The 13,042-nt window shown below is 39.8% G+C and overlaps 1 protein-coding gene across 4 annotated transcripts in view; it reads left to right on the top strand.

Moving 5' to 3' along the window:
• The first annotated feature begins 8,788 nt into the window (after positions 1-8,788).
• The window catches only part of GMI1 (gamma-irradiation and mitomycin c induced 1), a 214,712-nt gene continuing 210,458 nt past the window's right edge, over positions 8,789-13,042 (top strand). For 2 of the 4 annotated variants that reach the window (XM_087701024.1, XM_087701027.1), the window contains exons 1-10: positions 8,789-9,285; positions 9,383-9,728; positions 9,820-9,852; positions 9,955-10,041; positions 10,301-10,356; positions 10,435-10,518; positions 10,595-10,667; positions 10,850-10,905; positions 12,053-12,161; positions 12,445-12,513. In XM_087701024.1, coding sequence (XP_087557150.1) covers positions 9,444-9,728; positions 9,820-9,852; positions 9,955-10,041; positions 10,301-10,356; positions 10,435-10,518; positions 10,595-10,667; positions 10,850-10,905; positions 12,053-12,161; positions 12,445-12,513 — 852 coding nt within the window. In that variant the 5' untranslated portion in view covers positions 8,789-9,285; positions 9,383-9,443. The remainder of the gene's footprint in view (positions 9,286-9,382; positions 9,729-9,819; positions 9,853-9,954; positions 10,042-10,300; positions 10,357-10,434; positions 10,519-10,594; positions 10,668-10,849; positions 10,906-12,052; positions 12,162-12,444; positions 12,514-13,042) is intronic. The other 2 variants (XM_087701028.1, XM_087701026.1) reach the window with 1 other exon arrangement.

Genomic DNA, 13,042 nt, shown 5'->3' with positions numbered 1-13,042 from the left:
ACACACACACACACACACACACACACACACACACATATATATATATATAGAGAGAGAGAGGTGTTGTTGTGCTCAGTTTGGTGGGCACAAGAAAAGCCCCCTTGGCCGGTCACTTGTCCGCCACCTGCTCACACACGAGGCGATGAACACTTTTCCTAGCCAATAAGTGTCCATCTGTCTTCCATCCGCAATTGTTTACACAATGGTCACCACTTATACACTGGACACTTCTTTGAATTATCCCCTGATCACATGTGAATGAAGAGATGCTATGGATGTTGATCATTATTGGCATAATAATTAATATATTGAATACTTGATTAAACACAATCATTGATGCTAGATAAAACGAGTTCATGTTATTGATGGGGAAAAGGGGATACAATTCATAAAACTAACACGTATTACTAACATAGTAATCCATGTTAATCATTATTGGCACTTACGATTATTATTGAAATTCGCAATTTACATAATCATTGGCTATAAGTATCACGAATTGATGTTACAAAACCAACAAAAAGCGGTTCTTGTTGTGGTGCTGCCGAGGGGCCATGTCGAGAACTATGTGGAATTGGACAAAGAACTATATTATTGTGTATTGTTATGGGTCCCTCTATACCTGACTGTCTTGGTTGTTGGAACAGTGTGAATTTAGGAGGATGAGGATTGATAAAAGGAGGGCAGTTTGGAAACACACCTAGAGGAATACTGCCACCCACACTATGCTTGGAATGTGGCTTGGAACACCCACTCGAAAAATACATAAAGTCATTACTGCATATTGCATCTTGGCTCATTTGAGACATGAACTGTTGAAACTCCTCCATGGGAGTGCTTTCTTGTGAATCCATTGAGATTGACCTTAAGTATGAAAATAATGAAACAAATTAAAAAGTTGCTTGTTGTGTGGAAAGTATAACTGAAACTCATTACAAAGGAATGAGTTGTAGCGCTTTACTATGCTCCATGTATTCACTTATCTTCAACCAATATAGCTATTTGCAATATGTGGATGGACTGAGAGGTTTATTGATCTTTACATAACTTTGTGAGACAATCCATATACAAGATCATTGTATGCAAGACTTTACGAGACACAAATTCCAATCATGCATAATCAGTGTATGCATAACCAATTTGGAACAATTGAATCTATATATTGAGCATTGCTAACATCAATTGTAATGTCTACATGAATAAACATGCTTAAACTAAAACTGTTTTATGCATAACTTTATGAGACAATATCAATATATGCATAACAAGTGTACACACAACTTTATGAGACAATCAGTATACATAATCATATATGATAATCTATACATAATCAATGTATACATAATCAATATATACATATTCAAATCATGCAAGATGAGTATAGACACAATCAAATGAAGCATAACCCATTTGTACAATATCAATATATGTATAATCAATATATGCATGATGAATTTGACAACATTCAATTTATAAATTGGGCTTTAATCAATTCATTAATGGATCGGTCATGCAATCCATTAACCCCAATGCAAGAGAAAAATCAGGGATAATAGGTTTAGATTGGCTAATACTTGAAAAGTAGATATGTATTGATCGGTAATGCAATCCAACAACCCCAATGCAAGAGAGATGATGTACTACGTAGGGGGAACTATGGAGAGGGCACAACCTACACGAAAGAGCCAATTTTGGAGCAGCACTTTCAAATCATTTGGAGAAAGAATTGAAAGCACACTATGGGATACTTGTGAATTGAATGCTTTTAGTTGTGGTGCTACTTAGATTGAGACACCAAATACTACTAGCAAACATGTGCAATTTCTCAATGTGGAGCTTGGGGGGGAGAGCCTGAAATTGAAGCCTTTAGTAAGCTGATTGCTATATTTACAATTTGTAATTAAAAATTGCTATGGAAGAATCAATCCCATGCAAACTTAGAAATGTGAAGTGTCATATATCCAAAGCTTGGCTTATAACCTGTCCATAAGTACAAATGATGCAATTCCTAGTTTAGGATAGACAAAGATATCCAATAGAGCGAGGCTTGGAACATGTGCATACTATTTTGAAACAATTAATGTTCAATTCAGTCGATAATGGTGGTTGCAATTAAATTTCAGTCACCATGAATTTCAAATTGAAATATGAGCTATGAAAAATTAAAAACATATTCATCAGGTGAAGGTAAATAAAAGAGCAAGTTGCTTAGTGTCAAAGTAGGGTGGTTCTTTTAATACGAATTAAATAGACTTCTAGCAAAGGCAACACCACTACAAGGCAATCTAGATTTTGAAATAAGTAGGCGAAATCTAGTCTTAAGTCTTACCATCCATTTCATGTCTTAATTTTAGCGAATAGCAACAAGTATATCTCGAAAGCTGCAAAGATTTGGGGATAAATTTCAATCATCACGAGTTTTGAATGGAAGTTTGAGCTATGAAGAATTAGAAACATATTCATTAGTTGAAAGTAGGGTGGCTCTTTCAATATGAATCAAATCGACCTCCAGAATCAAATATTTGCATATCCTAAATTCAGTAAATAACAAAAGTATAATTCATGTATTCTCACTATTACATTCATTACAAAATGATTTCCTATTGCTATTTTCAATATTTTGATAGGGGCGAGTGCAAATGTGAGATGCCAAGGGATGCCTTGTTAAAAAAGGTAACTCATAAATCTACATGATAGAGAGGGATTGTGGAGATCTTGCAAGCATATTACATGAAATGGATGCCTTAGATGTTTTCCTTAGAGGGATTTAGAACATAATCTAAGCATGATGCACTCTCTGGTGCAATTGTTGTTCCCCTGGTGCATTTACGTTGTACAAGAATTGAAGCTTTATGGATTGGAAATTGTGAGATTGAGAGAGGATCGAAGCTTAGCACATAATGCAGTAAATTGTATGAGAGTGAAGCACCACACCCAATGCAATAGACTGAAAGAGTATAAATTGAAAGTACAAGGTACAACCCTTAAACCGTAGGGTTATAGGGGGTGTTCACACCCGAACACGATAAGTGCCTATAAGTGTGACATAAGCACATACAAAATAAGACCATAAGTCTGGGGGAAAAACCCTCTCGTATCGAGAGTAAAAAGTGCCCTAGTGTCCTATTGATCATGGTCACTCCTATGTGATTGTAGGCATGAGTGAGGCGTAAGTGAAATACCCAACAAACCCCCTTGGAGTGAAGAGTGATCAAGAGTATAAGGATCATCTACCACCAAAGGAGCTCAAATTTAAAGCATTGTGCTTCAAATTTGTCATGAGGTAGAGCTTTGGTGAAGATGTCTGCCCGCATTACTGGGGGTAGGACAATAGGCAAGACTGATATCACCTACATGTAGCCTCTCTCTGACAAAGTGATAATATATCTCAATGTGTTTCATGCGTGCATGAAACACTAGGTTCCGTGCCACTGCAATGGCACTCTAACTATCACTGAAGAAAGGAGTAGGCTTCGTAACAAATACATCCAGATCAGCTAGCAATGTCTAATCCATACGCATTCAACTGTGGTAATAAAAGCTGCCTTGTATTCAACTTCACAAGACGATGTGGCAACAGTGCATTGTTTCTTGCTAAGCCAAGAGATGCAAGATGAGCCAAGAAAGAAACAATTACCACTAGTGGAGTGACGTGAATCATAATGATCAGCCCAATCAAAATCACTATAAGCATGTAAGTGCAGTGGTATCCCCTTGGCATAAAGCAATCTAAGAGATCTAGTACTTGGCAACAAGTAATGAAAGACACGCTTAACAACTTGCCAATGTGACATGCATAGCTAATGCATATATTTGTTCATGGATAAAATTGCAAACTGTATGTTTGGCCTAGTGTTGCATAGGTAAATAAGACATCCAACTGCTCGAGCATGTGTGTGTATATCAAACAAATCACTATCATCATGTAATGACAGCTTTAGTCGAGGTTCCATTGGTGTATAGACTGGCTTGTAATCTTATAAGCCAAGCTTCTCAAGAAGTTTACCAATGTTTCTTGATCGTGATAAAGCAACACCTCTAACATCATGTATGAACTGAATGCCCAAGTAATAATGCAAAGACCCCAAGTCTGACATGTCAAAATTTTGTTGCAAATTTTGTTTGAATGCTGAAATCTCATTAGCATGTGTCCGTGTAAGCAAGAGATCATCAACATATACACAAATGATCAACATGGATCCCCCCTCTTTACATACGTAAAGGGTAGACTCAAATGAGTTGTTTATGAATCCTTGGCTAAGCAAGAAAGCATCTATCTTTGCATACCAAGCTCTAGGAGCCTGTTTCAAACCATATAAAGCTTTTTTCAGCTTGTGAACCAAGTGTTTGGATCCCTCAACTGCCAAACCAATGGGCTGTTGTATATATACTTCCTCATGAAGTTTCCCAAGTAAAAATGCAGTTTTAATATCCAACTGATGCACAGTCCATCCATCATGGGCAGCCAAAGCAACCATAGACCTGATGGTCGTCTTTCGGGAGGTAGGAGCAAATGTCTCCTCATAGTCAATGCATTTATTCTATGCATAGCCTTTAGCTACAATCCTTGCCTTATATTTGTCAATGGATCCATCTACATTTTGTTTCAGCTTCTAGACCCATTTTGTTGCAATGGCTTTCTTCCCAATGGGCAAAGACACTAAATCCCATGTTTGATTCTTAGTTATAGAATCCAATTCAGCTTGCATTGCTGCCATCCAGTGCACACTCTGTTCTGCTTCCTTAAAACATTCAGGCTCGTCATCATCAAGTGTGCTTGCTGCGAAAACAAACTCCATGGTATGCACAATATTATACATATGAGCTTGCCTTCTAGTATGACCAGCCATGGGTGCATCAAGATAACTACCTTCCATAGTTTGTAAATACCATCTAGGCATTTGTCTTGCCTCCTAGTTGTGCATAAGGTCTTGCTGAATTTTAGTTTCAGCACTTTGCTGAATTTTCAAATTAGCAAAGGGTGATTTTCTGCATTTTCCAAAGGAGGAGCTGGCCGAACATTGAGGTCACTTGTTGAAACTCCAGTTGAATCACCAAATATAATGGGCAACAACCCTTCAAATACATCACGGGCAACGTGATATGTGGCAAAACCAGCAAGGGATAATTCTGATTTTTCATCAAAGAGTACATCCCTACTGACGAATACCTTTTAAAGACAGGATCATATAGTTTATAGCCTTTACTCTCACTACTATATCCCACAAAAATGCATTTGACAGCCTTGCTATCCAACTTTTTTTAAAGTACTTGGGGAATGTGTGCATATGCAAGACCCTCAAAGGTACGAAAGTGCCCAATAGAAGGTTTCTAGCTGCTCCAAGCCTCAAAAGGCGTAACATTCTTTAATGTTTTGGTGGGGCATATGTTCAAAACATGGCAATCACACATAATGGCTTCCATCCAAAAACTGTGTGGCAAGCTCTTTGCATTCGGCATACATCTGGCCATCTCCATGAGTGACCAATTCTTCCTCTCTGCAACTCCATTTTGCTGTGGAGTATAAGCAGTAGTGAACTGATGACCAATTCCCTTTTGCTTCAAAAAGGAATTCATCACAGAGGACATATATTCCCCCCCTCGGTTTGAATAGAGAGTTTTTACTTTACAGCCAGATTGATTCTCAACGAGTGCTACAAAAGCCAAAAATTGCATCACACACTTCTAACTTCTTCACTAAAGAATAGACCTAGTAGAAGCGTGTAAAGTCATTAATAAAAGTCACAAAATAGTAACATCCACCCAATGACTTTGTCTGCGTAGGACCACATACATCTGAGTGCACTAACTGTAACTTGGCTGTGGCTCTAAACCAACATTACAAGAAAATGAAAATTGATGCATTTTCCCCAAAATACATCCTTTGCATAAGTGCTTAGGAGATCTCTCAAAAAGAGGTAATCCATCTAGTATCTATGTACGATGTAAGAATATCAAGCTACCATAGTTTACATGCCCCATGCGAGCATGCCATAATTCTGCCTGTAACATAGCAGGAGTAAGAGTGGATGCTAAGTACGCTGACTGATCAACTGAAAGAGCATTTAGCTCATATAACCCATGACATAGAGTGCCAGTCAAGACCAAAGTCATGTGTTCCTTATCTCTCACTATGCATATGTCATCATCAAAGATGACCTGCAATCCACATCGTTCGAAAGAAGAAATAGATAGCAAATTCTTCTTTAAACTTGGCACAAACAAATCATCCTGTAGGCAGAGAATAGAGCCATCAATGGCTGTGAGCACAATCTCCCTGATAGCTCTAACAAGGTATGATGCATTATTGGCACACTGTATAGACTTGTCAACTGGAGCTACACCAATACTAGCAAATAAATCTATGCGAGATGTGATGTGCCTAGAAGCACCACTGTCAAAAAACCAAGTGCCTGCATCCTTAGTAGAGCTAAATGCTCTATTAGCCCAAGAAGAGTCATAACTGCATGTATAAAAGCAATAGTCCTTATTTGCAACAAAGGACGCTGACTCAATAGTAGTAGAAGAAATAGACATCCCTGAGTTCTTTTTCTTCTCCTTGGCTATGCGTTTTCTACACTCAGTGATGTAGTGGCCCAACTTCTTGTAATAATGGCATTTGCCCTCTTTGGCTTGCATGTTCCCTTGTTTTTTACTTCTATGTGAAGTACCAGAAGCCAGAGAGCTCAATGTAGTATAAAAGGCTGGGCAGCAATTCTCATGGTGAGGTTTAAGGCTGTATGAAGTAAGTAATGAGTTCAATGTAGTAGATATCATCTGTGCATTTGAATAGTACTCATCAACATTCATAGGTTGTTCACACAAGTCCTGAATTTTGTTCAAGTGATCGTGAATAGAATCACCCTCATTCGTTTTCAATGTCTCTAGCTCTTTCTTTAAGAAAGAGATGCGAGTCTCATTCTTACCTGCAAACATATGCTTCAAAGTTAGCCAAGCTTGTCGTGAAGAAGCTATTGAACGAATGTGGGGGATAATGGACCACTGAATTGCCAATGTAATCATCGACAAAGCCTGTGCATCTCGTGTATCCCATGCTTTTTGAGCTGCTGATCTTTGGGGAAGTTGCTGAAGTGGAGCATCCTGAGGTACTCGTTGTCCACGCCCTACTGAAGGAGGAGTAGCTGGAGCCACAACTCCGGGCCTAACTTCTTTTCCACTGATATAATCCCATAGATTTTTCGCCACAAGTACATTCTTCATCATGAAGGACCAAAGTGAGTAGTTGTTACCATCCAATTGTCCTCCTTGGATACATAGGTAAATACATCTCCTCGATTTTCCATGATAATCAATTACCAAAAGAAGCAAAAGAGCAAAGTCCAAGCTGGACTAAAGTTGAAATCTTAAAATTTCCAAAAATTATAGTAGATAACTTGCTGCAATTAGTACACTTAGGTGCACTCTGTCAAAACTGTGCATAATGCACGTAGTTCAAGGTGCATTCATTGTTTAGCAACACGGTATTAGCGAAATCCCCAAACTTTATTGCCCCAAATTTGTCCAAGACAATCTATCACCGAACTGAGATTGCAATACATGTGCCAATGTCCGCAAAAAAGTCAAAAGCCCCAAAATTTCTGATAAATTTGCTAAGAGATTTGGTTCAACTGTGTCTGTCTAGACCGTTGTACCTGCTGGGCAAAAGGCCCCTCTTCCAGAGATGAATCTGGATTAAAAAGGTAAAAACAAAAAAAAAACATTTGAAATGTCAGGTTGGAGACTGTCGATGCAGAGATAGGTGCCAATGTAGAGCTCGTGTGTAGCTAGCATAGGTACATGTGCTGGTGGGGCTGGAGGAGGTTGTGACGGGCCTGGCACAGGGCGGCATTTTAGGTAGTGTTGCGGGTGCATGTGGCATCGCTACATGTGCTGGGGGATAGGGCGTGTTACGGATGATGGGCAGCAGTAAGTAGGCACAGGTGGGGTGTTCAACAGTCTGGGGGCGGCCGTTCAGCAGCCTAACGGGCGCAAGACATAGTGCTGCAAGCATTGTAGGAGAGACTCAGGGGCGCCATCGTTGGGTTGTTGGTGAGCTGGTGGGGCACATCACATGGCTTGGCACGTAGGTGCATGATGACGTGCACGTAGGTGCAGGATGACTTGCACGTAGGTGCAGGCTAGTGGATGGTGCGAGCAGTGCTGGGACCTGAGTAGAAGATCCCAGATGTTGAGTGGAGTTGAGTAGAACATGAACAGAGCTGAACAGAGCCAATGCTCGAATACCAAATGTGAAATTGATAGAGGATCGAAGCTCAGCACAGAATGCATTAGATTGTGTGAGAGTGAAACATGACGCCCAATGCAATATACTGAAAGAGTGTAAACTGAAAGTACAAGGTACGACCCTTAAACCTTAAGGTTGTAGGGGGTGTTCACACCCGAACATGATAAGTGCCCATAAGTGTGTGACATAAGCATATATGAAATAAGACCATAATTCTGAGGAAAAAAACCAGTCGTACCAAGAGTAAAAAGTGCCGCAATGTCCTACTGATCACCGACACTCCTATGTGAGTGTAGGCGTAAGTGAGGCATAAGTGAAATACCCGATAGAAATGGGACTTGTATGAGAGGGCAAACATGTACCGGTAACGTTTATCATAGAAAAGGTCAGAATAGTGAGGTGAATCAAGATTAACGGGGTTTCGATGATCAAAGGAATGGGGACAATGTTGCGCGCATTGTACCGTTTTCATAGAAAAGGTGACACACACTGAGCGAGGTGGATCAAAATTAATAGTAGAAAAGGTCAGAATGAGTGAGATGGATCAAAATTAATGTTGTTATGATGATCAAACGAATGGGGACACGTCGTATTGTACGACCTTCTCCTGCTGCTGCTGCTGCATGCATTCCAAACTCAGTCGCCGGGCTCCCAAACAAGCACACACCCTCTCCTCTTCTCTTCTGCCTCTCTCTCTCTCTCTCTCTCATAATCTTGCATTGAGCACATGAGCTGGGAGTGGGATTGCCGTGGTAGCACACAGACAGGAGGGTCACCTTACGTGGACTGAGAGCGGGAGCACGCCCACTGTTCTCTCTCTCTCTCTCTCTCTCTCTCTCTCTCTCTCTCTCTCTATCTATCTCAGAGAATCTTGCATTGAGCACGCGAGATTGCCGTGGCGGCACACAGACAGGAGCGTCGCCTTGCGTGGATTGAGAGTTGGCTGCCGTGCGGCACATCACACTGCCGTTAGAAGAATTGACGCTTCTGCTGATCGACATCCCAGCTTATTGCTACCGCGGCAAATAATCAACAGAAACGTAAGCTTTCCTAACGAGATTTTGTTTTTGAAACCTATATTCAGACTGCTTGCCGACGGAGGATCGCTCAGGGTCCTCGCTTTGGTCACATTGACAGCGGTACTTACGTGTTAGCCAAACACGTTCCGCGGATCTTTTCAGTTCGTCGTGAGCGGTGAATGATGAAAGCATACAAAAGGAAAAGGCAACTTGTGGAGGAAAAATCTACTTATCTGGAGATTACAGTTCTCCTTCCGAATGGGGGTTCTGTCATACTTAACGAGGAAAGGGATGAAGAACTGAAAGTGGAAGAATTATTAAGAAAAATCAGACGAAGGGTGGATCCCAGTGCAGTTGATTGGAACCACAACATTTACTTGGAGGACTTGATGGGCAATAATATCCAAAATGGAGAGATATTTTCTGGATACGAAGGTTGCACATCAAGGACAATTGCCTTACAGGTGACCATAACACCCTTCTTGTTGCATAGAAAGTAAAATTTTGAATGGTTTTTCTGGTGCCTAACTCGCATGTTGTCCTGCTCTGTTTCAGGATGGACAGCCCAATGCTGTACATGGTTTGGAGGTACGTGCGCAACTTTTCTGGCTACGTTTGCACAATCTGAGCTAGAGTCATAAATTACTTCCGTACAACCATCAAATATGCATCCACATTACATTTGTGCAGGATATGTGGAACGTGACACCTGTTCCAGAGCTTTTAGATGTTATGCCCCAAGATTACACTTTGGAGACTGCATTGGCAGATCTTTTGGTGAGAAAAGACTTCCGGAAATATTAATATTGTGAAAAATTCTAGTGCCCTCAAGGATGATGTGCTACGTAGCTCATCCAGTCAAGTGGCTCCCTCCCGTTCATTATTCATAGAGTTTGGAATGGTCCACTTAGTAATTGATAAAAATAGCCAATTCAGCACATCCTCTCTCTTTCATGCTAAGCTTTCGAGATATACTATCTCATCAGTGTAGAGCATCCACCATGCAAGTGAACTTACAGCACATGGGCTGGAACAGGATAACTCTTTACAAGCAGTTTGGGCCAATCCTCCAGGCCAAAGACGCCTGATCAGGTTTGTAAGGCCTGCATAGCATGAGTTCATAACAGCGAGATTATATTGAGTACTTAAGTTTGAGGGCTGATCTTGCAGTTTAAAACTAAGTAAAGACAAAATTACAATATTTGATAGTGGACAAGGAATGGATAGCTCACAAACAAATTCAATAGCCAAGTGGTGAGTTCTGTTTTCTTGCTTGTAATTTCTTTGTGAACTCAGCCCCTTTACACTCATCATATTTTGTTCATTAAAGGGGAACAATGGGATCGTCAAAACACAGAAGTGTCCGAGAATCTGCGATTGGAGGTGACCCACCATACTTAAAGGTGAGCTCACTACCAAAGCTTGTGCCAAGGGAATGTGTGAATGGTTTTTCTACCTTTTCACATGTTGGGGCATACTTTATGCTGTCACTTACTTATTGCAAGTAAAAGCCTGTTGATCACAGTTTTCGATCAAGGAATTTGAATTCTGCTCATCACAGTAGTTGTTTGTGTTTGTTTTGCAGCCATACTTTGGAATGTACGGGTTTGGAGGACTCATAGCTGCAATGTCTCTTGCAAGGTGCGAGGATACTTATATATGTTACAAGGAGAAAAAAAAGTTTTTTGTAACAGACCAATGAAATTAGATATTAAAAAGGACTGTCTTATTGTATCATGTCATCCAAAGAGAAGTAAAAGAAAGTTAAAAACATGTATGCTCCATGTCATGTGACTATGCTAGCTCATCAGTTTGGGTTTGTCACCCTGATTCACAAGATATTTGCACCTAGTCTCCAAGTGGTCAAACTCTTCTATGTTCTTTGCATAGATCTTTGCAGTATGGCAGTGCAGGATTGTTGTGTTGCCCAGTGGTCTCTAGAGGTAGTCTGAGTAAGCCAATGAGGGAGGCATAAGAGGTATCATGTGTGACATTCTAACCCAGCTGAAGTGCTCCAGAAGTGCCTTCAAAGGGCAGTAAGACCTACAAGAGAGAGAATCGCAAAACGAAATGTCACACTACATGCCTGCATAGCTATATGTCCAATTTCTGATCTACTTCCTCCACTTTATTAACTTGTATTATTTTGTGCCACTTCTGCAAACCTTTGGGACCCTTTGATGCTGTATTTGTGGAGACTTTATGTACAGTGGTTCATAATGTATAATCCTTTATCCTTTATTTTTACAATTCAGAAGACCATTACTCAGCAGTGTGAAGACTAGTGATTGCATATTTAGATTGAGCAAGTTGGATCTCGATTTGTGTTTTGTCTAGGAAAAGAAAATCCCACAAACTGGTAACTTGGTGATAATCATCACTAAGGTGCACATAATTCAAAGTTCCCAATTCATGAGAGAAAAAGAACATATGGACAAACACCTTGTCTGCTCAAGGGAGTTGTCCAGCACAAGATTAGTAGAATAACCAGTACAGATTAATGAAATACCTTATAGGGTCTCCCCAAGTGAAAGAAGGTGCTACATTCCTAGTGATGTAAGAAGGCCTCATGCTTTTCACTCGTGGTGCTCTGAATCATGCTGCAGTCTCCACCATAGTGATTAGACTTATTATTTGTAGAACAGTTACTTCGAATCTTGAAAAATGTAATTAGTATCTAGCATTCGCCAGCAGATAGTAATCAAATTAGGTTTAACTTGCTTTTCAAAATTAATGAGTACAGTACTTATGTGATTCTGTAACATATTTTAACAATCGTCATACACAGAATAGCAGTTGTGTCATCGAAGACGAAGGCCTCAAAAAAAGTTGTATCTTTAACTTTGGAAAGGGATAAGTTGTTTGAACGTTGCAAAATGGATGATCGTACATGGAAGGTATGCAAAAAGAGTTTAAAAGATGGATGACATGTTGAGAGGGCGTTTGAAATCTTGTATTTCTTGTGTAGCTATTTTCAAGTTTTTCTATTTTCATGCAATAAAACATTATTTTAAAGACATTGAATTGTCAAACTGGACTTGTAGAACATTATTTTCATCTTATTAGGAAGTGGTTTCTAAGATCTCTCTATTGTTGCATTTCCTTATTGTTTGCTGTCTTGATGTTGTAATAGACATGGCAACTATCCAATATCATGACATTCTTTTGCTGCATTTGTAGACTCCAGGGGAGTTTAGGGATCCAACAAAAGAGGAGGTTAGGGAATCTCCACATGGCACTTTCACAAAGGTGGCACTAAACTTTGTCATGATAGCTTAGTTTGTAATTTATTGTTGATTCATTGAGAATAAGTTTAGGAAGTTAATTAATAGTAATAACTATAAGCAAAGCATTTGAACTTGTAGAGTGTATCACGCTTTCAGATAGACTAGATGTAGCTTTTGCATGTTAGAATCATGGTCATTGTATCATGCTAGATTTGTTTTGGTAGCGTTCACTACTGATTGGGATTAAAGTTAATTCGGTTTTCCAACCCAATTTAACCAGTGGTATTACCTAAATGTTCCACATTCTAACAACCTAAGATGTCTAGATGGGAGGATGCTTGATTTGCATCCAAAAGGCATTGTAGTGTATATTTTCTTGCATAAGTTATTGACTAAGATGTTGGGGGACTGCCATGCAAGCAATGGAGAATGGTGTCATCCATAATACCACATCCAAGGACTCATTGAGAGGTGTATTCGCCTTATAGCTATATACCAAGTGGTATTTTCTTGCACAAGTTATTGACTAAGGTTTTGGGGGACTGCCATGC

The sequence above is a fragment of the Lygodium microphyllum genome, chromosome 19 (assembly GCF_053477565.2).
Source record: "Lygodium microphyllum isolate KBCC chromosome 19, Lygodium_microphyllum_v1.1.10, whole genome shotgun sequence".
NCBI classification, from domain to species: domain Eukaryota; kingdom Viridiplantae; phylum Streptophyta; class Polypodiopsida; order Schizaeales; family Lygodiaceae; genus Lygodium; species Lygodium microphyllum.
The sequence above is the reverse complement of the archived record's forward strand: the minus strand, read 5'-3'. Positions and strand labels throughout refer to the sequence as shown.